This window comes from Vigna radiata, chromosome 1 (assembly GCF_000741045.1).
Source record: "Vigna radiata var. radiata cultivar VC1973A chromosome 1, Vradiata_ver6, whole genome shotgun sequence".
NCBI classification, from domain to species: Eukaryota; Viridiplantae; Streptophyta; class Magnoliopsida; order Fabales; family Fabaceae; genus Vigna; species Vigna radiata.
The window spans coordinates 10545116-10570907 of record NC_028351.1 but is presented as its reverse complement, the minus strand read 5'-3'; the positions used below and the strand labels follow the sequence as shown (position 1 = coordinate 10570907).

At 31.4% G+C, this 25792-nt stretch overlaps 3 protein-coding genes across 3 annotated transcripts; 2 read left to right on the top strand and 1 right to left on the bottom strand.

Annotated features, from left to right (window-relative positions):
• Window positions 1-4469: 4469 nt before the first annotated feature.
• LOC106757357 (ATP-dependent Clp protease ATP-binding subunit CLPT1, chloroplastic) lies at window positions 4470-7363 on the bottom strand. Its single transcript, XM_022784597.1, has 5 exons — window positions 7073-7363; window positions 6917-6952; window positions 6715-6824; window positions 5030-5209; window positions 4470-4618 (listed from the first exon to the last, which is right to left on the bottom strand). Exons 1-5 carry the CDS (start codon window positions 7279-7281, stop codon window positions 4470-4472), a joined length of 684 nt encoding a protein of 227 aa, XP_022640318.1. The 5' UTR covers window positions 7282-7363.
• A 3599-nt stretch (window positions 7364-10962) lies between these two features.
• LOC106765179 (65-kDa microtubule-associated protein 3) lies at window positions 10963-16973 on the top strand. Its single transcript, XM_014649710.2, has 13 exons — window positions 10963-11190; window positions 12273-12367; window positions 12490-12696; window positions 13212-13457; window positions 13575-13784; window positions 13894-14049; window positions 14136-14295; window positions 14378-14529; window positions 14926-15013; window positions 15175-15248; window positions 15348-15422; window positions 15659-15923; window positions 16465-16973. Exons 2-13 carry the CDS (start codon window positions 12296-12298, stop codon window positions 16677-16679), a joined length of 1920 nt encoding a protein of 639 aa, XP_014505196.1. The 5' UTR covers window positions 10963-11190; window positions 12273-12295; the 3' UTR covers window positions 16680-16973.
• Window positions 16974-18126: 1153 nt separating this feature from the next.
• Window positions 18127-24250, top strand: LOC106761799 (AT-hook motif nuclear-localized protein 6). Its single transcript, XM_014645399.2, has 5 exons — window positions 18127-18950; window positions 20920-20987; window positions 21616-21747; window positions 23006-23167; window positions 23582-24250. The coding sequence occupies exons 1-5, from the start codon at window positions 18599-18601 to the stop codon at window positions 23861-23863; spliced, it is 996 nt and encodes a 331-aa protein (XP_014500885.1). The 5' UTR covers window positions 18127-18598; the 3' UTR covers window positions 23864-24250.
• The last annotated feature ends 1542 nt before the right edge of the window (window positions 24251-25792 follow it).

Below are 25792 nucleotides of genomic sequence, written 5' to 3'. Positions count from 1 at the left end.
GTTTCACATACGATGTTGTGCACATATATTGAATTTGATTATGAAGGATGGTTTGTTCATAATTGCTAATTTCATTGAAAATTCAGAGAAAGTGCTAACTTTTGGAAAGCTACACCTAAAAGAGAAGAGAAATTTATAAAGACATATGCTTAATTGAATATTCCATTCAGAAGAAAATTAGTTGTTGATTGCAAAACTAGGTGGAATTCTACATTTTTAATGCTTCAGGTAGTCATACAATACAAAGATGTATTTGATTGTTTATCACAACGAGAGAGTCAATATAAAGTTTTGCCTAACGCACATGATTGGCAAATGGCAAAGGAAATTTGCCAAAAGTTGGAAATTTTTATGATGTGACACTCTTGTTTTCTGGTACCTTTTATCCAACAACAAACATTTTATTTCCAAATGTATGTGAAATTAGGTTGGCTTTGATGGAATGGCTTAACTCTCCCAATTCTATTATTCACCATATGGTTGCATCCATGGTTTTAAAGTTTAACAAGTATTGGAGTGTGATCAGTGCAGTGATGGCTATATGTATTGTCTTAGATCCCAAGTACAAAATTCATTTGTTGGATTATTTTTCCCCTTAAATACATGACAATGAATCTGATTGTGAAATTGAAAAGGTAAAGATTCTTTTTAAGGACTTGGTAAAAGAGTATGAAATGTGCATGAAATGTAAGAAGTCAGTTTCTTCATGTCAAAATCCGAACATAGATGTAGGCCAAATTGTATATGGAAGAAAAGATGCTTGGAGGAGAGATTTTCCAAAACATCATATTGCAAAGAAAAATGAACCATCAAATTATAAGTTAGAACTTGATTATTACTTAGAGGAACCTACACTAGCGGATTTAGATGAAGAATTTGACATTTTAATTTGGTGGAAGACTAATGGATTAAAATATCCAATCTTACAAATGATTGCAAGAGATTTTCTTGTCATTCCTATCTCAACAGTTGCTTCTGAGTCTTCTTTTAGTAATGGTAGTTGATTTCTTACTCCAAATCGAAGTAGATTACACCCAAACACTTTAGAGGCATTGATGTGTGCTCAAGATTGGCTATGGAGTGACACAAGGTAATTAAATTAACAATTCAAATTACATATTTATATTCATTCAAATGATTGGATATGACAAATGAATTTATTTTCCTTTTACGAGTTTTTCAAAATTGAAAGTGGATAACATGAAACTTAGTGCAATACTGTAGGAAATAATGGATGATGATGTTAGTAGTTTTGTTTATAATATTTTAATCTAATTTTATCAATAGTCTCACTTTGTCATTGATTGATGACTTTATTTGTATTTATTTGTTTTAGGAATTAAGTGGTCAAAATTTAGATGTGGGAGAACAAACATAAATCTTGGAGTGTTATTTTTAGAACAATTATTTGAATTTGAGTTTTAATTTGTACTAATTCGTGTTAATTTGAATTAGTTTTACTATTAATTTGAATTAATTTGAATTTAAGTTTTAACTTTTTTTACTTATCCATTGACTTTACTTGGATATATGTTTTAAATATTATTTGCATTTTTTGCATTTTAATCTGGATTTTTTCATTTAAAAAATTATAAAATAATTTTTTGAAATATTTGTGGGTTGAAAATAGGTATCCAACGGGTACCCGCAAGTTAAAAAAAATCTGCGAGTTTTTTTAAGACGTGTATCCAACGGGTAGCGGGGCGAGTAGTGGGTACAATTTTATCCAGCAGGTCGAGTTACGAATAGACACTATCCATGTCCGACCCGTTGTTATCCCTAGTTAAAACAATTAACACCCACATGAAGTTCATTTCTAATAATAAGGAAGTTAACCTCTAATAATAGTCAACTCAATGGCCAACATTACATTTCTAAGTTTAGTCCTCATAACACTAATCTCAACATAAAAAGAGAAACATCTTTTATATTCACATATATTTTCTCCAAAATCTTCAACATTATGTTCGTTTTAAAGAATTATATTGTTATAGAATTTGTAAAGATGGATTAGAGTGAATATTATTGTTTGTTTGAACGAATTTGTGAAGAGGAAAGAAAGAAAATTTGTTAATGCAAGAATTATTTGATCTTGGCTTAAGAGAAGAGATTTGTAGTGATTTTTTTGTGAAAATTTGATATAACCTCTTAGTTGTCATTCAAAATAAGGTAGTATAATGAAGGTTGAAGACAGTGAACTCTAAATCAGTGAAACTAAAGGAAGACAAAGATCCGACACGTATTCAATTCCAAAAGAGGCGAAATTGATCCATCTTACGTAGGAATCCATGAAAACATCATATTTGATTCCAACGTAAGTGTATTCGATTGTATTCAGTTCCAATGTAAACATATTCAGTTGCTTGCGAGACTTATATTCACAAAATATTATAATTTGAAATTAATTATTTAACTTTACTTAAATACAATTTTTTTTCATTTAAATTTTTTCCTTATAATAATTTTTACAATTATATATATATATATATATATATATATATATATATATATATATTATTAACTATTATTACTTTATATTTCTTTTACTATTAAGGACATTTTAGTAATCTTCAATTTTTACAAATTAAACATTTCTTTTTTATCTATTACATGAGTCAAATCTTACACTAATTTCCAAAAACTTTGAACTTTATTTTCCAATTCACTCTTACTTATTTCCAAGTCTCTTTAAAAAAAAGACAATAGTCAAATTACTCTTAAATCCCTTCAAATTATTTATCTACTGTTTCTCCCACTATTAGAATGAATGCAAATATTAAAATTTTATAATTACAAAATCATCAATACCACACAACCATTCACATATTTAGAAAAATAACCCGACTTTAAAATATAAATAAAATGTGTATTTCTACTAAAAACATAAAAAAGTTATTTTGTATGAAAGCACATTTAGAGCTGCCAAGGATAATGAAAAACATTAGCTTGCTTTATTATTATTATTATTATTATTATTACTATTATTATTATTATTATTATTATTATTATTATTTAAATTCGAAAATTGTATTGTGGTATAATTTTACTGCAATTTTTCAAAAGAAAATATAATTTGTTAAACTCGAGTGATTTTGAAAAAAAAAAAAAGTAGCAAATTTAATTTGTATTCTAAACATAAAGCAACAATATATTAAATAAATATTTGGAATTTTTTAATTTTTGGACTAAATTATATATTTGATCTTTTATTTTTTAATTCATTTTGGTATGTTATTATCATAAAACCAATTATTTTATATTTTAAACATAAATAAGTTTATTCCTTCTATCAATTAAAATTGTATATTGTAATAAGTTTAACCATATGACTGTAAAGTAAAAAATATTCACTCATCATATAGTAATAATTACTTAAATATTTAAAAGTAGTTAAATTATAATTTCGACCCCTTTAACTTTTAATTCATCATTTTAATCTCTAATTATTTTTTTTCGCAATGCTAGTATTCAGATTTTAAAATTCTATTTTTTTATCCAATTAATCGTAACTAAGATCAGAAAATGAATAGACCAAAATTTCACCAACTGAGAAATATACAGAACCAAATAACTTTACTTAATTTAAAAATTAAATTTTCTTTACAAAGAAGGGGAAATATTTACTGGTTCAATTTCTCTCATTTCAAATGAATCTTACATCATCCATAATTTATTAGTTAATTATCTTAATGTTGTGGATCATATAATAATACCACATTTAAATATTCTAACAAATACTCCAATATCAAAGTTGCTAAAACAAATAATTAAATTAATTAAATGATTGATCATATATTAGTACTTAAAACATTACCACTTTTCTTCTTCAAAATATTTGTTTTTCTTAAACAACTATATTGCAATATCACCCCATTTGTTCCTATGGTAGAATTAGTAGTTAAGCAACATTGCTTAACCTTAAAAAACAATTTTTATGTGCAACTACATAGAAAATTCTATATCTATAGTATGGGGTGACTTATTTCTTTCTATCATTTCTATGTCATACAGAGGATCATTGGAAAGGAACCTCATCTGATTACTTTCTTCTTGGCTAATGCATGAAACAAATCAATAATTTTTTTTCACAGATTACATAAGATATTTAAGGGTTCATTACAATTTTAATTTGCATAATGAAAAAGCTTCGCAGTTAGGAAAATTTGACAGAGATACAATGTGAAGTCAAAAAGGGTGAAAAGTTAAGAGGGCAGAGATGATACAGTGTGTGATTGCCTTTTCCACCATCACACACTGCTTAAAAATTGAGCTCCACAAAACTTGTATAAATTAAAAAAGAATAAGAAATGCATCACCTCCAAAATGGAGTACAACACAGTGTTTGGAAACAACCATTAGAGCAAGACATTTCTTATGTTTGCCTTTTGAAACTCACGTCAACATCTCCATCAATCTGCAAACACAGAAACCGTATTTGTACATTAACATTAAGGATTTAGCCAGCCAAATCAACAAAACTTAAGACTTACTGTTTTAGCAAGTTCTTTGGCTTTTTCATCATCGAAACCTAGAGAAGCCAGAATTATTTGACCTGCTGATTCTTTCTGTGACCAAATTCCCAGAAGCATATGTGTCACGTTTATTTCTCCTCCTTCACCTACATTTTATATCACAATTTTAGTAAATACACAAGACAAAACCAAAAAAAAATTGAGTAAGATCATTAGGTAGCAAGATCAACATTGTACAAATGCAATATGACATGGTCATATTGCAAATACATTAGACAAACAAAACTGGACAAGGCTGAGGCACAAAGTTATAAAACCATTAAGGTTGATCATGTGTTTAGACCCTAAACAGTTTGCAAATTCATTTAAAATTAATTTTCATATTTCAGCCTCTTTCTATCAAAAGAGGCACAGCTTCTTTCTACTTGACAATGCCAAATGCACCAATGGATTCATTTCATGCAATAAGTAACTAACAAATGGAAATGTTTGGAAAAGGAAAATCCCAAATGGAACAATGAATCTAGCTTATGACCATTTGTAAAAACCATGCTTACCTGATTTCAGTTTCTCCTGAATAGCCCATTCAAGGGCTAACTGGGCTGGTTCAGTCAAAGGAGGATGTTCAGGGCTGAAAAAATACAAGTCAGATTTGCCAAGTAGATTTAAAGTTTCGTCACGTACTTTGAAAAGAGTAATTCCATTGGCTCTTAAGAATTTAGCAGCTCTACTTGTTCCTGAAAGAAAAACAAAAAATGATTAAGATGAACCAATACATTCATCAGGCCAATGCATCAGTGCCGAGGTTTAAAGTATCTGTAAAGTGTCAGCAATTAAGAATAAAAGAGTGCTTAATATACATATAAAGAGTACTTACAAGTTAGAACTGTTGCTTATTGGTACAGCTAATAATCCCATGTTGTGAATTCTCGTTGTATTTATTTAGTATCCATGCTAAATAAAACATGTCCCAAGGACCCACACTCTAATCCTTTTTTTGTAAAATACCCTCATATATAAAATTCCACTGATATATATAACAATAATATTTTTTTCTTATAGTCATTTTTTTTTTCTTTTTAGTCTTATATTCAATTATAATTGTTTTTATTTCTATTTTATTCCAAAAGTTAAACATAAATGAAATATATAATTTGTGTGATCTATCCCATGAAATCGTATTCAGGATTTGATATTTAATCACCACTTTATTAAAAAACATGCAATGTTGGTAGCAGCAAATTTCACTCTTACTATTTGTATATACATTTGGATAATATTTAACAAAGATTTCTGTGAATTATATGTATGCATAAATATATACTTTGAACGTATCTATCTTTTTTAATATGAGACGAATGCGACATGTATCCGATACTTGTTAATATCCTTGCATCATAAGGATATACAAAAGGCACAAAGCCAGTGCAACATTTAAATTGATTAATTGCTCAAGAAGACAAAAAACCTTTAGGAATTCAAATGGCGGGATCTAGTGCCAAACTTATTTCAACTACAAGAAACGAAGTAGATTCTAGTGCCAAACTTTGAATTGGCATATTTGGTTTAGGTTTCACAGAATCTGAAGTTATAGTGACAGCCATGTACATAGCACCATGTTTCCTTCAATAATAATGAAACTATGAAACATGAATACAACCGCTCAAAACGAAGAGGGAGAAGCCACAAGTAAATAATCGTCTTCACTGAAAACTTGAGTATGTCTAGAGATATATTATTGTTGAACCCATAACTCATTTGGAAGGATAAAACAGAAAAAGAAATTCTAATCCCCCATGACTGTTCAAAAAATCATTTAACTTCTCTTGTAAAGTTGAATACAACTTTACAAAAACAACTTAATTCATTTTACTGTCTTATTTTTTATCTCCTATATATATGTGAAAAGGTTTAGACTCAAATCTGCTTTTTATCTCCGTAGTTTCTTCTATGTGCAATCTTGGTCCTAATGAAAAACTAACATATAATCTGATTACTAAAAAAATGCTGAAGTGTTTCAAGTGATATAACATATTCGAAAGCTTATGCTGCTTTTTGTGATGACAAATCTTATTATTAAAGATATAACATTGTCAACACACACATGACAACTTACTAGCAGTAAACTAAACGATTATGGTGACCAAAATTGCAGCTGTAGGAGCCAAAGTTTATCTAAACAAAAATTCATTCAAAGATAAAAGCACTAGTTTTCATGGCTATAACTGAAATTGCAACAAACCTTCAACCAAAATCCCCATCAGAATAGCCTCGGTTCCCGTGTTGGGAAACTTTATCTTCCTCGCCTCCAATTCTGCCATTGCAAACGATTTAATAGCCCTCGCCGACCACCTGACCAAACACAACCCTCAAACACATAAACACACACAACCAACTACCACACTGGTAAACGTGAACAAAAGCAGCAGCCACAACAAACTCACTTAGGGGTTTTCTCTGGCGCATTGGAAAGGGGTTTCCTGGGAAAACAAAAAAAAAAAGGTTGAAACTTTAAGCAGTCCGAGACGACCCAGAAGGAAATTCGAGAGACCCATCACCGTGGGAAGGTTTCAGAGGTGTTGGGAGAGCGAGAAACTTACGGGGAGGGGAGGCTAAACGACACCGTTGCTGACGTGGCACGACAGTTGGTATTGGGAAGGGAACATGATGATGAGGTGGCGCGTTGGAGGGTGATCCTGGTGCCGAAGAGAGAGGTGGGAGGAAGAGTGCAGTGATTGGAGTTGGAATGAGGTGTGGAGTGAGGGAAGATTTTGGTTAAGGATGGAGAAAGTGTGGGGATGGAAGCCATTGGAAAGAGATGAAGGGAGAAAGAAGAAAGAGAGAGTGAGGTTTTGGGAAGAGTTACTTTGTTCACTTTTGGTGAAATTATTGGAAGAGAAAGATTTATCAAATTTGCTTGTGTTATTTTAAAAAACAATATCCAAAAGTTTACAATAATTTCTTAAATGGTTTAACAAAACCCTAACAATTTTAAGTTTCATACACAATTTATGAGAATATAAGTGTTTTGCTTGTAACTTAGTAACCATAAAAAAATTGAAATTTATAATGTTATTATTTTATAAAACGTTTTTCAAGAATACCAAACTTAAGATAATTAGAATTTGTTATTAGAATTATGAAAATCGGTTATTGGAAAGCTGAGTTTTGACTTGCTTTTTCGGTGAATTTTGTCGAGAGGTAATTTGGGATTCAGATTTTGAAAAGCTGAATTCTGAGTTGATATTTTTTTTTTTCGAAATTCGATTTTTGGAGACTCTCTGAATTCGTTTTTATAAAACCATATTTTTTAAGTGAAAAAAAAATGTAATTCAAAATTCAGTTTTCTGAGAATCGAATTCCAAACTACGTCTCAATTGAAAACACATAAATATCAACTCAGAAAATCAAATTATAAAATACCTCTAAGAAAAAAACCATTAAAAAAATAATTCAGTATATTGTTTTTTATTTAAAAAAGTTCAGTGCAAGGCTATCAATTCTCAGTATGAGATAGGAGAGTAAATCTCTCTGCTAATTCAGAATGAATTAGGTAAAGAATCGCAAGTATATTGTAAAGCAAGATAACGTAAGAGAGAGCGTACCTGACTTGTGATTCCAATCCTGTATATATAGATTATTATCAAATATAAACAGAATATAATATAAACAACTATACCTGAATATCCGGTTGTTCAGATCTTATCTGATCTTATCTGACACTTATAATATTTGTTAAGATATACTTTCAATAAATCATATTCTCGTAATGGTCCATAGGCCCAATAATAATAAAAAACCATAATGACCCATCATTAATATGATTGAGGTCCATTAACCGTTTAGGACCGTTCGCCTACTAGTCGTAACCGTTCGACCCAAATATCATATCGTATATAGATAATTATTTGTACTTTTGATAAAAATATCATCTAAAAAGATTATATATATATATATATATATATATATATATATATATATATATATATATATATGTGTGTGTGTGTGTGTTTGTGTGTGGGGTTTGCTAATTTACGTAAATTGATTTTTTAGTTGGTACATTTTAGCAAAGTGTATCAAGTTTTAGGTTACAAAAATGTCCTTGCTGAAAAAGAAAACCAACTTTAAATCTAAGGATGTTTTAATAATTTTAAAATTTAATTTACAATAAAAAAAAATAAAAGGTAGCTATGAAAAGTTCAGATTGGTCCACGAGGAAAGTTATTAGTTTTTATTATATATTTTTTAAAAGGTAGTTGTTTTTAAAAATAAAAAATAAAATAAAAGGTAGTTGCTTTTTAACCCGGATTCTATAAACCCAGACGGATTCTATAAACCCAGACGAGTTATATAAAATCATGGAAATAAAAATAACAAAATATACCTTTAAGTCATGGAAAATATGTTGTCTATGGATGTGATTCACCTATTTTTAAAAAGAAAAAACGTAACTATAAAAATTATAACTATTTAAAAATATTATAATTAAAAATACTCCTTAAGTAATGGAAAATAACTATTTTTCTTTTTATTTTTTATTTTAAAAAACAATTAATGAATAACTACTTTTTTTTATTTTTTATTTAATTTAAATTTTAAAATTACTAAAATACCCTTATATTTAAATATATATATATATATATATATATATATATATATATATATTCTAATATGATCCTTTATTTTTTTAAATAAAAATAATTATTTTACCAAGCTAATCTTTTAAATGACAATTTATTTTTAAATTTAACTATTTTTTTCTAAAATTTAATTATTATTATAAATTAAAATAATTATTTATATTAAAAAAATTATTGAATGTTAAAGTGTTTGAGTATTTTAAAATATTAGGTTTTTATGATTTTATAACCAATATTCATTTATAACTCTTTTGTATTTACCATGAACTTAAGACAATATAGGAAAATCAAACCCGAACTTTGGAATGATAATGTTCTCCCAAATTTTCTTAGAATTTAATTTACTTACAGAATATTTTTTGGATTATTAAGAATGAATTCGTTATTAGAATTTGAGTGTGACAATAACCCAAATAAACATATTAAGGTTTTGTTTGGATTAAAAATAATATCAGATTATTTTGTATATTATTAGTTCATAAATTGATTTACAAATGCCTCTTAACTATTTTGTTCCTCGGATTGCTAAAAATATCTTGTAGGTGTTAAATTGTTTTATATACTCAGGGTCGAGTTAGAATATTTTAAAATATTATATTTATTTAACTAAAAACATATTTAACTTATAAAGTAAAATTTAGATATATTTTGTATTTTTATTGTCTTATTTATCTTATTAATATATAAAATAATTAAATATATTTTTGTCTCTTAACTTTTAATAAAAATTAAAATTAATTTTTTTTAAATTTTGGCCAATTTAATTTTTAAACCTAAAAAATGTGAAAATTTAGTTATTTATTAAATTTATTTAACGTTTCAAACATATTTATCAACTAACATTAAAAAAATGTCAAACAATATAAATAACTTAAATAAATTTATGAAAATTTAATTAAAAAACTAAACTTATACAATTTTAAAACTGAGAAACCAAATTAATTTAAATTTTCAAAAATAAATTAATTCAATTTTTTGTTGAAAATTGAAAAACCAAATACATACCTAACATACATAAAATAACTTTAATAGTCACTTTATTGATTTCAAAGTTGGTATGATATAAGACATTTTAAAGTCGGTTTTAAAGTGATTAATAATAATAGATAAATCTAAACAAATGTCTATAAATTCTAAGATACTATAAAAAAACGATTATATATTTAAAAAAGTTAAAATAATTTTTATATATTTTTTATATTAATAGATCTACAAAAGATAATTATTCAATTTTTATCTTGATTATAAATAGAAAAGTAGTTCAAAAGTTTTAACAATAAATTCTCTAACCTATAAGTGACATCCATTTTTAACTAGAATACCAATAAAAAAAACAAATGTACACGAATATGAATAATATATAAGGTTATTAAATTTATCTTCTGGTAACAAACTATTAAATATTAGTTAAATTAATCACAATTCGATGAATTATTTGAACATAGAGTTAAATCTCTGAACTATTATTTACAATTGAGTTTTAGAACTTGTTTTTATGTTTTATTTGAGGATAATATTTGCATTAGGAATTTCCACATATGCCAAATTCCCACTGACTCAATTAGTTTTTGGTTATATTAAAAATAATAAAAAAAAAGTTAAGTTTGATTGAAGAAAAAATAATAATTAAATAATATAAAAGAAATAATTCTGTGTATAAAAAAATATATTTTGATAAACATAACTTATTTACATTTATTTAATATAATCATTTATTATTTATTATGTTTTTTTAAATGTAAAAATTCACCTTTTCTATATCCATTTTATCATTCTTAACAAATCTCTTATCCAATTCATGGTAACAAATAATAATTTATTTATACAGAAAATAATAATAAAAAACCAAATCAAAATCCACTGTAACCGCTCTTCAACGGTTTTCCTTCCTCAAACGGCTACATTATCTCTCTTTTCTCTCTTACTATTTTTTTCATTTCTCACCCCATTTCAAAATTTCACAAAAGCTGCATTTTTCTGGGAAACCCTTTTTCATTTTATCGGGAAAACCAATCCCCCTTTCTTGCCAGGGGGGGTTTCTAGACCAAAGGCAATTCACCAATCCCTTTCAATCACAGGTGAAGATTAAGATCCTTTACTATAATATTAGTAAAGCTCGCATTTTTGCTTTTCTGGGATCCCTCAAAATCATATTTTGAACGTGAGGAAGGTGTAACGATAATGTTTCTAATCTGGGTTTCACCAATCCAGAAAAAAAAAAAACATCAACCTAAATTTAGTATCTTACTTTGAAGTTCTGTGTCCTTCACATCCTAGGTCATTGGCACCACACAGCTTTCCTGTTTAATCTGTTTCGCGTATGTGCTATGACCTTCTTTTCTGGACAATTGTGAATTTGGTTACAATATTTTCGCTAATAAATAATGCTAGTAGCAGAAAGCTACGTGCCTGCTTTGAAATATTTTATGCTCAGTTTTGATTGAATCTCTGGGGTTCAATCAATTGTGTTAGATTATATATTTTTTTTCACTGGGGATGTTGGATTTATTAAAATGATGTTACATATTATAGGTCCAACACTTGAGTTACATGGTAAAATGATGGAATGGAACCATACCGTCAATAATTAATTTTTCAGAAAAAACGTATTCTGATGCACTGGCAGTAATGTGGCATTTTCAATGTATCTATTATTGTGGTTTGTTCCAAGCCTTGGAGGCTTAATTCTAAGATAATGGTGTGGGTTTTATGTTTAAGAGGGATAATTGTTTGGTAAAGAGACAGTAGATGAATTAAGTATGGGAATTTGATATTTAGCAACTCGTGCATTGTGTTATTGTTTCACTGATTTACCACATAGTTGAGCCCTTGACCAGATGGGCCCCCAATGGCTAACCTTTATTCATTGGCTATAGGCTTTTTGACATAAACTAAAATCTTTAATGTTTCTTGTAGCAACAATAGTTTTTTTTTCTTCTCAAAGTGAGAATGTCACCACAATATGAGCATGCTGTCATTGAAAGTGACAATTCTATATTGAAACTTGATCTTAGATAGTGACTTGTTTTGAAAGACTGATAATGGATTTTAAGTCTGTTGCAAGTATTCTTAATTTCTACTTTTATGACACATCAATTTGGAATGACTGTTTCTCAAGTTTATGTTCTTTTGGCCTTTTGGGGAACAATGGTTTTTACAGTTTTTTTGCTGAAGTGATCCAAAATGGCTAAACATCAAAAGGGTCTTCTTTTACAATCCAATACAACATGTGAATCTCTTCTTAACGAACTTCAGGTATACATTAAACTTTGCTGCAACTTATCTGTAATGCTCCCTCTGCCCCACTGGCCAAATAAAATAATGTGTGGAAAACTGAAGAACTCATATTGTTTGTCTTGGCTAATTTTTCACAATAGATAATATGGAATGAAGTCGGGGAGTCCGAGACTGAAAAAGATAGAATGTTGTATGAGCTTGAAGAAGAGTGTGTAGAAGTATATAGAAGAAAGGTAGATAAAGCAAATCGGTCTAGAGCTCAACTAAGGCAGGATATTGCTGATTCCGAGGCAGAGCTTGCATGTATCTGCTCAACAATGGGAGAGCGACCAGTGCATTTTAGACAGGTTGGATGTTTTACGAATCACTAATTTTTTTAATTTTGGCTTAGGGCTTGTATGTGTATTGGTTAAATAAAGTGGATAAAAGAACTTAAGGAAAATGAAAGTGTATGTAGTGTTGAATTTTTTTGGAAGTGATTGCATAAGATGTATTAATAAAGTTTGTTGGTTAACAAGCTCTGGTACAAATTTATATCTAAATTGTTGTCAATGAGTAACTATTTGCCAAAGGTAGCTGTTTAGTTGAGAGGGGTCCTATATATTCTCGTTAAAATTAATGTACCTTGTAGTTTTCTTAGTAGTTCCAACTTCCAAGCCCAGGTAAAGCAGGAAGAATTTCTTTTGGGTCCTTCGTAGCCTACGTAAGACTTGTCAATATACCTGACATGAATCACTCATGACAATTTGTTTTTGTATAGTTTTCTTCGATGTTACATTCATGACCTTAACAGTTAAGGTTATTTTGTTATCCAGTTGATCTACTAAGAAGAAGATTGGTTCTGTCTTTCATATTTTTCTAGTTTGACAAAAAAACTGGAAGCTTGAAGGAAGAGCTGGCAAGAGTTCACCCAGAGCTGGAGGAAATGCGGAAAAGGAAGTTTGAGCGTAGAAATCAATTTATAGAAGTTCAAGAACAGCTTCAAAGTATCGCAAATGAGATTTATAGTACAGGAGAATATACTACAGCTGTTGTAGATGAAACTGATTTGTCATTGAGAAAGCTTGAAGAATTACACAGAGAGCTGCTTGCACTTCAGAAAGAGAAGGTCAATAATATACTTATAGTTCCTCTTCTATCTCTATCTGAGTTGTATTTGTGTGTGTTGTGTAAAGATAGACCAATTTAAACAATCACATATTATTCTTTGTTATTTTTCGTGCAGAGTGAACGCCTCAAGAAGGTTCAAGACCAAATATGTACCTTGAATTCTCTCTGTTCAGTGCTTGGTTTGGACTTCAAGCAGACAGTCAGTGCAGTCCATCCTAGCTTAGGAATTTCAGAAGGTCCTAGGAGTGTCAATAGTGAAACCATAAATCAATTGGCTATTGCCATACAAGAACTGCGAAAAGTTAAACTACAGAGAATGCAGAGGGTAAAAACTGGCAGTTTGTAGATCTAATTTTGATATGAAATATTACTTTGTGTTTATAATTTGATGTTATTTTCTCTGGTTGATAGTTAACTTGATTATTGTCTGGCAGCTTCAAGATCTAGCTTCAACAATGTTGGAGCTCTGGAATTTGATGGATACGCCTGTTGAAGAGCAACAGATGTTTCAGAATGTTACTTGTAATATCGCTGCTTCAGAAGATGAAGTAACGGAACCAAACAGCTTGTCTGAGAACTTCATCAACTATGTGAGTTATAGTTACTGGAGAAATAAGGACTGGTTTTCTTGATCTGTGCGGTTCAGATTTCCTGTAGAAGTAACATTTTCATGCAGGTCGAGGCAGAAGTATCCAGGTTAGAAGAGTTAAAGTCAAGCAAAATGAAAGAGCTTGTTTTGAGGAAAAGAGCAGAGCTAGAGGAGATTTGTCATAAGACTCATTTGATTCCAAAAATTGATAGTGCAGTGGAACACGCTGTTGAAGCGATAGAATCTGGTAAGTTCCGTATGAGAAACCTCTGAATGAGTGAAGTTGTTTCCTCAGCAAACTAAAGTCTGCATCTTCCTTTCTTTATCAGGAGCGGTAGACCCATCTTGTGTGCTTGAACAGCTTGAACTTCAGATTGCCTCTGCAAAAGAGGAAGCTTTTGTCAGAAAAGAAATACTTGAAAAAGTTGAGAAATGGTTAACAGCACGTGAAGAAGAATCTTGGCTTGAGGAGTACAACATGGTTTGTTTTTTTACCTTCACCATCTCTGTTGGTATTAACATTGAGTGGTAACAAAAATAGTTCAATGTTTTTTTTTTTATTTAAAAAATTACTTTTTCTTTTTGGAATGTTTAGGTTTAAGGTTTTCAAAAGATTTCTGATTATTTTGTTAGTAGCTTGTGAAAAAAGCTATGATAATAACTACCTTTCAAATAAAAGAACTTCTTATAATTGTAATAAAGAAAAAACTTCATATAAGATCTCTCTAAAAATAGATTACCTGTTTATGCATCCTGAAACATCCCTTTCCATAAAAAGCACAAATAAATGGCTCCTAAATGGTGTAAACAGATTCCCTTTCCCATATCTATCACACTTAACAATTTGTTAATTTTATTGTCATTTTGTTTCTTCCAGGATGAAAATCGATACAATGCTGGGAAAGGTTCTCATCTTACTCTCAAGCGAGCGGAGAAAGCCCGTGCCTTGGTCAGCAAACTACCAGGTATTATTAGATCTTGATCGTTTCTTTGTCAGCCATGTTGCTTTGCTATTGGACCTTTGACCATCTTAAGGATACTGAATAGAAACACAACTTTACTTTTCCATGCCTTGATGTTTGTTTTATGCATATTGTCTTTTTCATTTTCTTTTGTTTGCATGCAGCAATGGTAGAGGCTTTAACTTCAAAGACTATAGCATGGGAAAAAGACAAAGGCATTGAGTTCACATATGATGGTGTAAGTACCCTCACCATAGAAATCATCGGAGGTCATCTTCGTGTCTTGTTCAGCAAGTCTATTATTTCAAACTAATTTCTGTTGTACGTGACTTTCTAGACCTGTCTGATCTCTATGCTTGAGAATTACTCGCTATCAAGGCAAGAGAAGGAGCAAGAACGTCGTAGGCAGCGGGTATATGGACCACTTGTTGCATTTAAAGATTCTTTAATATAAGTTCTGTAGTTATAAAAAACACTCTGATTTTTGTCTTAGTTTTAAAATCCTGGCAACATTTTATGGTTTGTCTTTTTTTTATTCACAACCTACACTCATTTGACACTGTTTTTATTAATGGGAGAGTTGGAATACATGTATCAAATGAGTCTAAAATGTGTCAAACTAATTTTATTCTTATGTATCTGTTTCAGGAACTGAAGAAACTTCAGGGACAAATAACAGCGGAAAAGGAAGTACTCTATGGGTCAAAGGTAAGCCCTTCAAAGGCCCAGAGTGCAAAAAAGACACCTAGATCTGGAAGCGCAGCATGTAGAAAAATCTCCCTTGGATGTCAGACACCAAAATCTGATTCGAAACATTATCAGTCACAGTCATCCTTCATAAAGAGGACAGACAAAGCCCACCAAAATGATCGACTAAATAATCTGGATGATGATGTTTCATGTTTATCATCAGGTAGTTAACTCTCTTATACTCCCCCCTCCAGTGTTTCATGCATCTGGCTTGCAGATTTCTCACTGTAAGGGTTTACTTCCTGTTTGGTTGAAATGAAAGAACATGACGTAGCATTTTTCATTCTTTTAATTTTCTTCTCAAAATGAAAGCCTTCATCAGTTTAGTTAACATGCCTACTTGCCATCTAAAATGCAACAATAGATTGTTGGATACCTGTTTATGTTTTCTTTGGTTTTAGAAGAAGATTCTCCATCGGATTCCCCGAAGTACTCTTGATGATGATGGCTTTTTGGTAAAGGATGTATGTGGCACCAAGGAATGGTTTAGAAATTTTTTATTCGTTTGATGTTGAAGGTGGAGGCCAAAGCCACATCTCAGCTGGTTGATTTCCCCATAATTTCTAGCTGGTATATCGAGCATTCCTTTGCTGTTTGTGTTTCATATAATCTGCAGAAAAAGCATATGTATATACTTAACAATTTTCTGTATGACATTCATGCATTTAGAACTCACCACTCATTTTGTTGTTCTTATGTTATAGCTAGAAGAGGACTTGATACTGCTCGTGAAATGGAATCTCCACCTTTTTCTCCCATTTCTTTAATGGTATCATCGAAAGCTAATGATGCAAATGCTGTAGATGATATACAGAACAAGAAGTTGCAGAAAACATTAGTACTTAGCAACTTTCCATCCATCAGTGTACTACATCAAAGACAACCACAGTGGTGGATGAAGAAAATAGAACTCCTATGAATACGTCCATGACTCCAACATCTGCCTCAGTTCCTTATGGAGAAGAGACCGAATACTCCTTTGAGGAAAGAAGACTCAGTTGGTTTGTTTGGTTTTCCAGATTATATTACACTGTTATTGTAATTACCTGTAAATGATAATCTCAAGTCAAATGTAATTGGCTTCCCGATTATGTACATAGTCTTAAGAAGAGGGCTTGGAATGTGTTGTGGAAAGTACATACTAATGATAAATTTTGCAATCTAATCTGATTTTCTTTTTCACAGATAACTGTTTCATCTCAACCAAAACCTGCCCTTATGTTCCCAGATGTACTCTTCTTGCTGATTTGATGAAACCCACTTTAAATAAAGAACAAAAAGTCAAATGAAGAGTAACTATAAAATCTGAGATATGCGTTGGAAATCTCATTCACCTTAATCACGAAATCTGAGAAAGTCAACTTTTTTAATTAGCATAAGAGAAAATTCTATATATATGCTATGTGGCTTCGAGTGCTGACAACTGTCTACAGCTTATTGTGTGGAGTCAACACCTAGCACAAAACCAAAAAGAATTAATACCAATAAGAAAAGTACTTTACTTTTTAAAACACAATTTAGCTGTGAAACATTTGCCATATTAGTTTACTTTCCTTAATGTTCATTAAATAGATCTTCTATGTTTGGGAAGTTGCTACTACACAGAAAATAGCACAGTATCCAGGCCTAAATATAATATCTGTTTATGGATACCCTATATTTATATCAGAATTGTAGATGCAGGACCATAGTATTAGTATTTGGTAGCCCCTTCTGTCTACAAGTGTTTTTTTGTGTAATTTTGTTTTCCTTTTTCTTCTCCAAGAAGAAAAGGTTTTTGAAATGGCCCTTTTAGTCAACTGAAGCTGTGAAAGAGAGAACAGAAGGTAAAAGAATAATGCAAGAAAAGGTAGAAGAGCAGTGTATGGGTTCCAGTGGCATCTTAGAGTAGATTCACCAAACCAATGGAGTATTTCTTTTTGCTTTGAGAAAACATCTGTTTATGTGTCTTGGTCAACTTTATTTTAACTTAAATTAAAAGACAAAGAACTTGTCAGTAGTTGGAGCAATGGAATGGCTCCATCCAGCCTTTGCTTACAGCTTCTAATAATTTTTTTTTCTTTTGTTTTGAAAAAGCAGTAAATAAATAAATTGCAATTTTTTATCAAAAGTTTCTTTTTTCTTTTCCATAAACATCACCTATTTTTTTATGCATTCAAATTGATAAGTATCTGTATTCACAGTCATTTATTAAATCACCTTTATTAAATTTCCAAGACGGACGTGAACCAATTTCTTAACCAAAATTCATACTTTGAATTTTGCAATTAAAATATTAATTATTAATTAAATTCCCTGTTATTTAATTACTTTATTACTTTATCATTTTACATTTTATTATATTTTCCCATTTTCAACTTTATTTATTTACTCCTCTTTTCCTGCAAAACCCTAATTTCAGACATCACTCTGCCGGATTTGTAAACTAGAATTGTTATTTTCTCTGTAATTGTAGAATTTATTTTTAAAAAAAATTGCTATTTTTTGAAGCTTTTACCGCTCTCTGCAATGGTGGAGATTTGAGCCACAGTATCGCGTCTTTCTCGGTGTTCAACCTCAACCGTTCGAAATTATGCTTCTGGGTTTCGTCATTTCAGACAAAAGTTTCTATTTTTTGAAGTTTTTATGTGCGGTTGCAACTTTTTCTGTGCTCAAACGTCAGTGTACTGTTTTTGGGTACGTTAGTTCTGCATTCAAGTACATTTGTCTTCTTTGAGTTGAAAAAAAAATCATTTTTCCTTTTTTTTGAATTTGTGATTCCTTGAATCTTCAATGGATAGGGTTTAAGCGTGTTTTAAGGTTTTGGGGGTGTCTTTGTTTTTCTTTGATTCGAAAAAAATGGAGGAAAAAGAGATTTTTAGTTCTGGGCAGGCTGTTAAGGTTGTCGAGCCCCCCCAGAGCTTCCACGTGGCACTAAGCTCCGTGCAGTTTTCTGGGCCCACGGGGGATTCGCCGGCACCGGTGAGTGCTCCGGTGGTTACTTCCGGTAGTACAGAGGGGAAGAAGAAGAGGGGCCGGCCTAGGAAATATGGACCGGACGGCAATGTGGCGCTGTCGCCGATGCCGATATCATCGTCGATTCCATTGACCGGAGACTTCTCAGCCTGGAAAAGGGGCAGAGGAAAGCCAGTTGAATCAATCAAGAAGTCTTTTAAGTTTTATGAAGTTGAAGGTCAAGGTGCAGGACAAGGTAAAAAATATTGCTCATTGATTCTTACATTTTTAGAGTTTAATCTTATAATAGTTACTGTTTGTTTTTATGTTTTACTGTTGCATTAGCAGTATATTCTTATTTTCCCCTTTCATATTTAGTAGGGTTCTTATTTACTATGTAAAATGGATTTATATTTTTTGACTTGTAGTTGATTTAAGTTTGGTTTTCAATGCTTGTTTTTGTTTCATGAATTTTATTAATGTCTTTGAAGTGGATTTTGTATATGGTGGTACAAGTGGACCCTTGTATTAGATTCCCTTTAGATCTGGAAATGAAGATGTGTGGTGGTGGAAGGGGATATCTTGTGGTGAAAGTGAAGTGAAGTCAGTTTTCAGCTAAGGCAGCATATGATTCTTCTTTTTTCTTTACGAGGGGAAGGTGGCATAATCCGACCACAGAAACTGAGTTGGAATAACTGAAGGCACCACATTAGTATATTCAATAGGTTTAGTCCAGTACTTAGCTGATTTGACAAGGCTTGCAATGGTCTATAGCCTATATACTACTGTTTTGGACTTTGGACCATGACATGTTGCAAAATAGGAACCTAAAATTTAATAATATGACAGATGGTTCTTGAAGTTGCATCTTTGAATAAATGGTAGTGGATATAGGACAGTAGGCTGCAAAACGTTGTAGCACATTTTAAGATTAATTCTTCCAATCAACATGTTATTAGTGGCTGCATAAGTTGATGGTTATAATTCAAATATAAGTAAGTCTCAATTGTATAGGATACGTTTCCACAAATCATTAAGAGGTTGTACATGGAATCGATGTGAATGTTATATTTAATATGCAGTCCATGCATATTCTACATAAGCATTTTAATATTTAGCTCCGGATTTAACAAGCTTAATTTTATATCTGGAGATATTCCAGGTTCAGAACATATTTTAGATTTAGCTGTGGGCCTCTGAATGTTCTGGAGGAAGTTTTGGAATGGATAAAGCATAGCATAGCTGTTTCACTACATTTGCATTTGGTTAATGATTAATGGAACATGTGGATAAATCTAGTGTAATGATATGTTTTGAATCAGGCGAACAATGTATTTGATACTTTGACTATTGTTTTACCTCTACCATGTCATGGTATAGATGAGGTTTGGGATACGGTGGGTAAAATAGATAATTGTTTTTTGACAATTTTAGTGAAAAAGTATATAAATGGTAGTTATTCTCATGACATTAGGTTCTGGTAAATTTGTATGGTGTATTATGATCTCCTGCTTATAATGGCATGATGTGAAACATTCAATTGTCTGATAAATAGAAACTAATCAAGTAATGAGGACAGTTAATCTTGATTATATACAGGATCAACTGAACCAAGTGTCAAATTTTGTAAACGACACTAGTAATTATTAAATATTTTTCGGCTAAAGTAACATTTATCAATCTAGTTGTGAATAATGTGATTTTATCACGATGGTAATGCATATCTTGCTAGTTTTAGCTTTTGGAACCTCTTGTAGCTTTTGCCCAAGCTATGTTTTTTGGCTTCCCAAAAGCTAGATCAAACGTGTTGGACATTTGTAAATATGTAACATATTGATAGATATTTACTTAAAGTAGCACATTGTCAATCAGTTTCTAAATTGCATGAATTTTTAGACTTTTTCCACTTTATAAATGATCCTTTCACAAACACATATATAACTTAGGGTATGATTCAGAGGAATGCAACTTACAATGTTAAAAACCACTTTCATTGTTGTACTCTTTTGAAAACTATCTATTGGTCAATATAGCTTATTTTCCTCGACATATATGATGTCAGATTGAAAGACGATCTAATAAACTATCTGCGACCCTTTTTATTCTATTGTTTGCTTTTACATAATGAAATCAAAGTGGATTTTTTGTGTGAACAGTAGCTTCCACATTGAACTTTACATTCTCTTTTGTGTACCAATTAATCTTCCTACATATTTATTTTATAGGTGATCAAATTGCATACTCAGTTGGTGCCAATTTCACACCTCACATCCTTATAGTAAATGCTGGCGAGGTATTCTGTTCATTTCCTCTGAAGTTTATCTTTTGAAAATAGTCAGATTATATTTTTCTGTTTGTTGAAATTCCATAAATTTCTTTTAAATGTTATATCATCTTACCACTTAAAATTCTTATTTCCTTTTACCATATAATATTTTACTTTCTTCAATTGGTGCAGTTTCACTCTCTTCAATGCTTTAATAAAATGATATCAGTGTATTTTTTTGATTATGCGTGTATGGGTAGGATATCATATTAATATTATGTGAAACAATAAATAATTTAACCATATTACTGTTTGGTTACTTAAAATTTTAGTTGTAGAAACTTATTTGAAACAAGGGGGTTGAGTGTTCCAAGATGGTGTGACTAGAGTTGAGCTGGGTATGAACAATATGTTAACAAGTATTAAAGTTAGTGCTTCACCAACTCAAGGTTGTGATTACTATGTTACCATGGGAACTAACTTAAGAACTAGTGTTCTTAGAAACTGAAGAAAGTATGAAATTAGCCTTTTTGAAATCCATTTATTATGAACAGGTTTAGAATTTGAGAAGTTGTAGAAAGTTAATTTGGAGGAGAATAGAAGGAAGTAAGCTTATTTGTGAATGTATTTGAGCTCCTCCTGTGCCCTGTTTCAGGATGTTACTATGAAGATTATGTCCTTCTCTCAACAAGGATGTCAAGCGATTTGCATTCTGTCTGCAAATGGCACAATTTCAAATGTTACACTACGCCAACCAACCTCTTCTGGTGGTACTTTAACATATGAGGTTAGTTCAGTGCTAACTTTCTCTATCAGCTATTGCATATGTAACATTAGCTTGGTTGCCTAATATATAATACCCTAATGTTCTTGAGTCATATGCAGCCACATCTCTAAAGGGTTTTAAGTTTAAATATCCAATGTCAGTTTATTTGCGGAGGGTGGTGGGGTTTAGTAAATCATGTGTTAAATTTGATTCTGGCAATTGGCTAAGAATCCAACCTAATATTTGGCTTTGTGGTATGATTTGGTTTCTTGCAATATTTGTATCAGCAAATGTTGTTAGTTCACTAATATGTCGTCAGTTACTAGATGATATTAAAGTTGATTATTTTGCATTAAGCCTTTGATTCAGACACATAGAAGAATTGGTAAAATGTTGCTTCTTATCCACAAATTCTAGATCCAAGCATGCTTGTTTTGTTTCTTATATTTGAAAGTTTTTGGTTCAATACTGACAATGAAAATCACCCTATTATTCTTCTTTAATAGTATACTGTATCTTTCGCTTAATGCTGCTTAGTTTTTCACACATGGTTGCCCCTTGTTTTGACATAATATAAATTTGTCTTATAACTTGTTCTGTTCTTTATGACAATTCTGGTCTATTCTGCATGCAAAAATTCATTGAAGAATAACTATTTTGGACCTATTCGGACATACTTTTTCATAAGCATTTCTAAGGGAGAAAAATGAGGGAAAAAAAGTGAAATTAGCTTCTACACAAGTTAAAATTGTTACGGCCAAAGCAATAAAATAGATGAGAGAGAAAAGAAAGTTTATGCACAAACTAATTTATAAAAGTTCTTTCATATAATATCTATACATTTTTATTTTTTAATTTGTGCAATAAATAATTTTAGTTTATAGAAAACTCATTTCAAGAAGTATTTTTGAAGAAGCTTGTCCAAACAAACTTATTTTAACAGATAAAACTTGTTTCATATATGGAATCTGAAGTTTGATCTAGCTATGAAGTCTTCATTTTTCTTGTTGTAATTCACTTTAACTTCACTTGTCTTTGATACACTATTATCTATTGAAAAATGCCATTAACACTCATTTACACTGAATAAAAATCCCAAATTGATTCCACTTTTGTGGACCCAAGTGGTTTTGTGAGTCTAGCATGAGATTTTATCCAGGTCAGTGTTTGGAAGAGATTGTCCAAAAGAGTGTTGCTACTGTTTCTTTCTTTATGTTGTACTTGGTTAAGTACTGGGTAAATACTTAATAATTTGCTGGAACATATTTGGTGCATCTAGGGGCGCTTTGAAATTCTTTCCTTGACTGGTTCATATATGCCAACTGAGAATGGGTTTACAAAGAGCAGATCTGGTGGAATGAGCATCTCGTTGGCCGGTCCAGATGGTCGAGTAATGGGGGGTGGACTGGCCGGTTTGCTGGTAGCTGCCGGTCCTGTGCAGGTAATTTCTGCTGCAGAAGAGGATATTTGAGAGTTTAAAAATGATGAAGAAATAACCTTATAAATTTGTTTACTAGGGTTTATTAAATATGAAATAAGAGTAAACAGACTGTGCATGACACAATAAGAAGTTTTTTCATAATCATCTAATCCCAAATTGTCAAATATGATAACTTTGTTGATTTTTATGATAATTACCTTAATCACAGCAGTGGCTTTTTATTAGTTCAAAGTATATAGAAATGAAACATAGAAAAAGACTATATCATCACAAACATTGTAGGCTTGACCCAACGAAGAGTTATGATGGACTTTCTTTATGCTATCCTTGAAAGAAAAATCATGCAATGAAAGAACTAAACTACATATATGAGTTAAGTTTCCTCAACAATTGTCTTGCCATCTTCTGCATCAGGTTGTTGTGGCTAGTTTTGTTCCTGGTCACCAGCTGGAACAAAAACCAAAGAAGCCAAGGGTGGAGCATGTTCCATTGACTGCACCTATACATGTGAGCCCTACTTCTGCAGAAGATATAACTATTGGTCTTGGTGGAGTAAAGCCAATCTTGACACCAGCTGCTTTTCAAATGGACAGCATCTTTGGCAATGGACAACCTTCTGATGATGAGGCTCCTTTCCCTGAAGACGAAGAAGAAGAGCCTAACACAAGCTATGCAGATGCTGAAGTTGCTAGCTAAACATGTTCCTTTCCAAGTATTTGGTGTTCTCAACAGTCAAATCAAATCCCATGTAGACTCACTCGTGCTTGACCGATGCTGACAATTAACTCAACAAAAGTCTTATAGTGGGGATGAGAAATCAAGGTTGGTTTTGACTTGTGAAATTCTTCACTTAGTGATAGAAAATCTGTTTGTTAGGCTTTCATGGTTCTGTTCTCATGACGCATAACTGATATTGCTTTTTCTCATAGTTTTAGCAGATAGATGTAGGATATATGTTGTGCCACGTTCTTATTAGATTTCATTAGATTGTTTGAAATGAGTGCATGTGGGTGCTTTCTAAATTGTAATCTAACGATATTATTTGTTGTCAAGGAGGAAATTACATTTTAGCATTTACTTCAATATAATCTCTTTGTTTTACCTTTGTTGTCTTCTCTTTGAGCTTTAACTTGATTTTGATATCAAGTTAAGAATTGAATTTTAAGTCTAATTCAATTCCACAAAGATGATCATTACCTTCTGTTAGGTATCTGGGTTTGGAACCTAACAAGAACACTAACAGTAGGTAGAAACGGTAATGAAAGAACAAATTTTTCTTTTATTCACATTAAAAGAACTCTTTACAAAGAATGAGTTTGGGAGCATAACCTCCTTAGTTGAGAGCATATCCTCTCTTTAAAGGTTAAAGACTTCACTTTACTACAAATTCACTTAATAGTTCCCCTATGTAGAACTTACTCCATATTTATAAAGTTTCTCTTCCCTTTGCCATTAACTAACTGTTAAATAACCTATCACCCTATATTCTATCATTACATTCACTTCAAAACAACCTTGTCCTCAAGGTTGAAACTGGAAAGCTTGATCTCATGGTTCCTTTTCATCAACTTGTTACCATATGAAGGGAACCAACCCAGTGGATGCTGCCCTCCAATTCAAGTCTGGAGGCTTGGGTGGTGGCAAATCCTCCTCCAATGACTTCCACTCTTCTTGGATTCTTTTAGCCCAATTTTGTGAAGTCCTCAAAATCTCAACTCTGACTTCATCAGCCCTTCTAGCAACAACACTTTTGACAACTGCTTCATCTACTTGCAAACTCTCATAAAATTTCCTCACTCCCACTCTGTGTTACTGTTGTCCAATTCTCACATAGACTGTTTCTTCTGTTCCATTCAACTATCTTTAGTAGAGTTGGGCTAGATTTTTCCAAGAAAGGTGCTTGAATTTTTGATGCCAAGTGTTGCACCCTGGACTGCATTTTCTTTGTTGTTTGGATGTGTTTTCGTTGATCCTTTGGTGTTTTGAACTTTAAAAGCATTTGTTGCCCCTGTTGTTTGATCTTGGGTGTTAATCCCTGCATCAGTGATCAACTCTTCTCTTTTCACCCACGAAAAATATGGTGTCTCCTCACCCTTTTAGCTCCATTATTGTCAGTGATATCCTTTCTTTTTTGCACTTAATTGCTTGCATTTTCTCCTCTACCTGAGCGTTTTTTTCCTGTCTTTACTGTTTTGACATTCACACCACAATCTACCGCATTATCTCCACTAAAAACAATAACTTTTGCAACTTTCACAGCAATAACAACTGCTTTTGCAACTTTTTCAGTAGCAGTAAAAACCACAACTTTTGCTACTTTGTTAGCAGCAGTAAAACAACTTTTTCAACTTTCCAGTAGCAGTCACACCCATGTCTCCATCACAGTTTGCATCATTGCCTTCCTTTCCACGTATATTTTCTTCTCTCCTATCCTGCCCTTTAATTCTTACAAAACCATCAACATTCAAATCAAAACTGCAGCTTCTGTGTTTCTCTTTTCTTCTCAAAAACAAAGTCTCTATCTTTTCCTCCAAACCCCGTTATTAATGCCTCTTTCAGACCTTTCCAAGAAAGGTTCTTGGTTTTATTTTTCCAGGCCTTGAACCAATAGATTGTGCCTCCCTC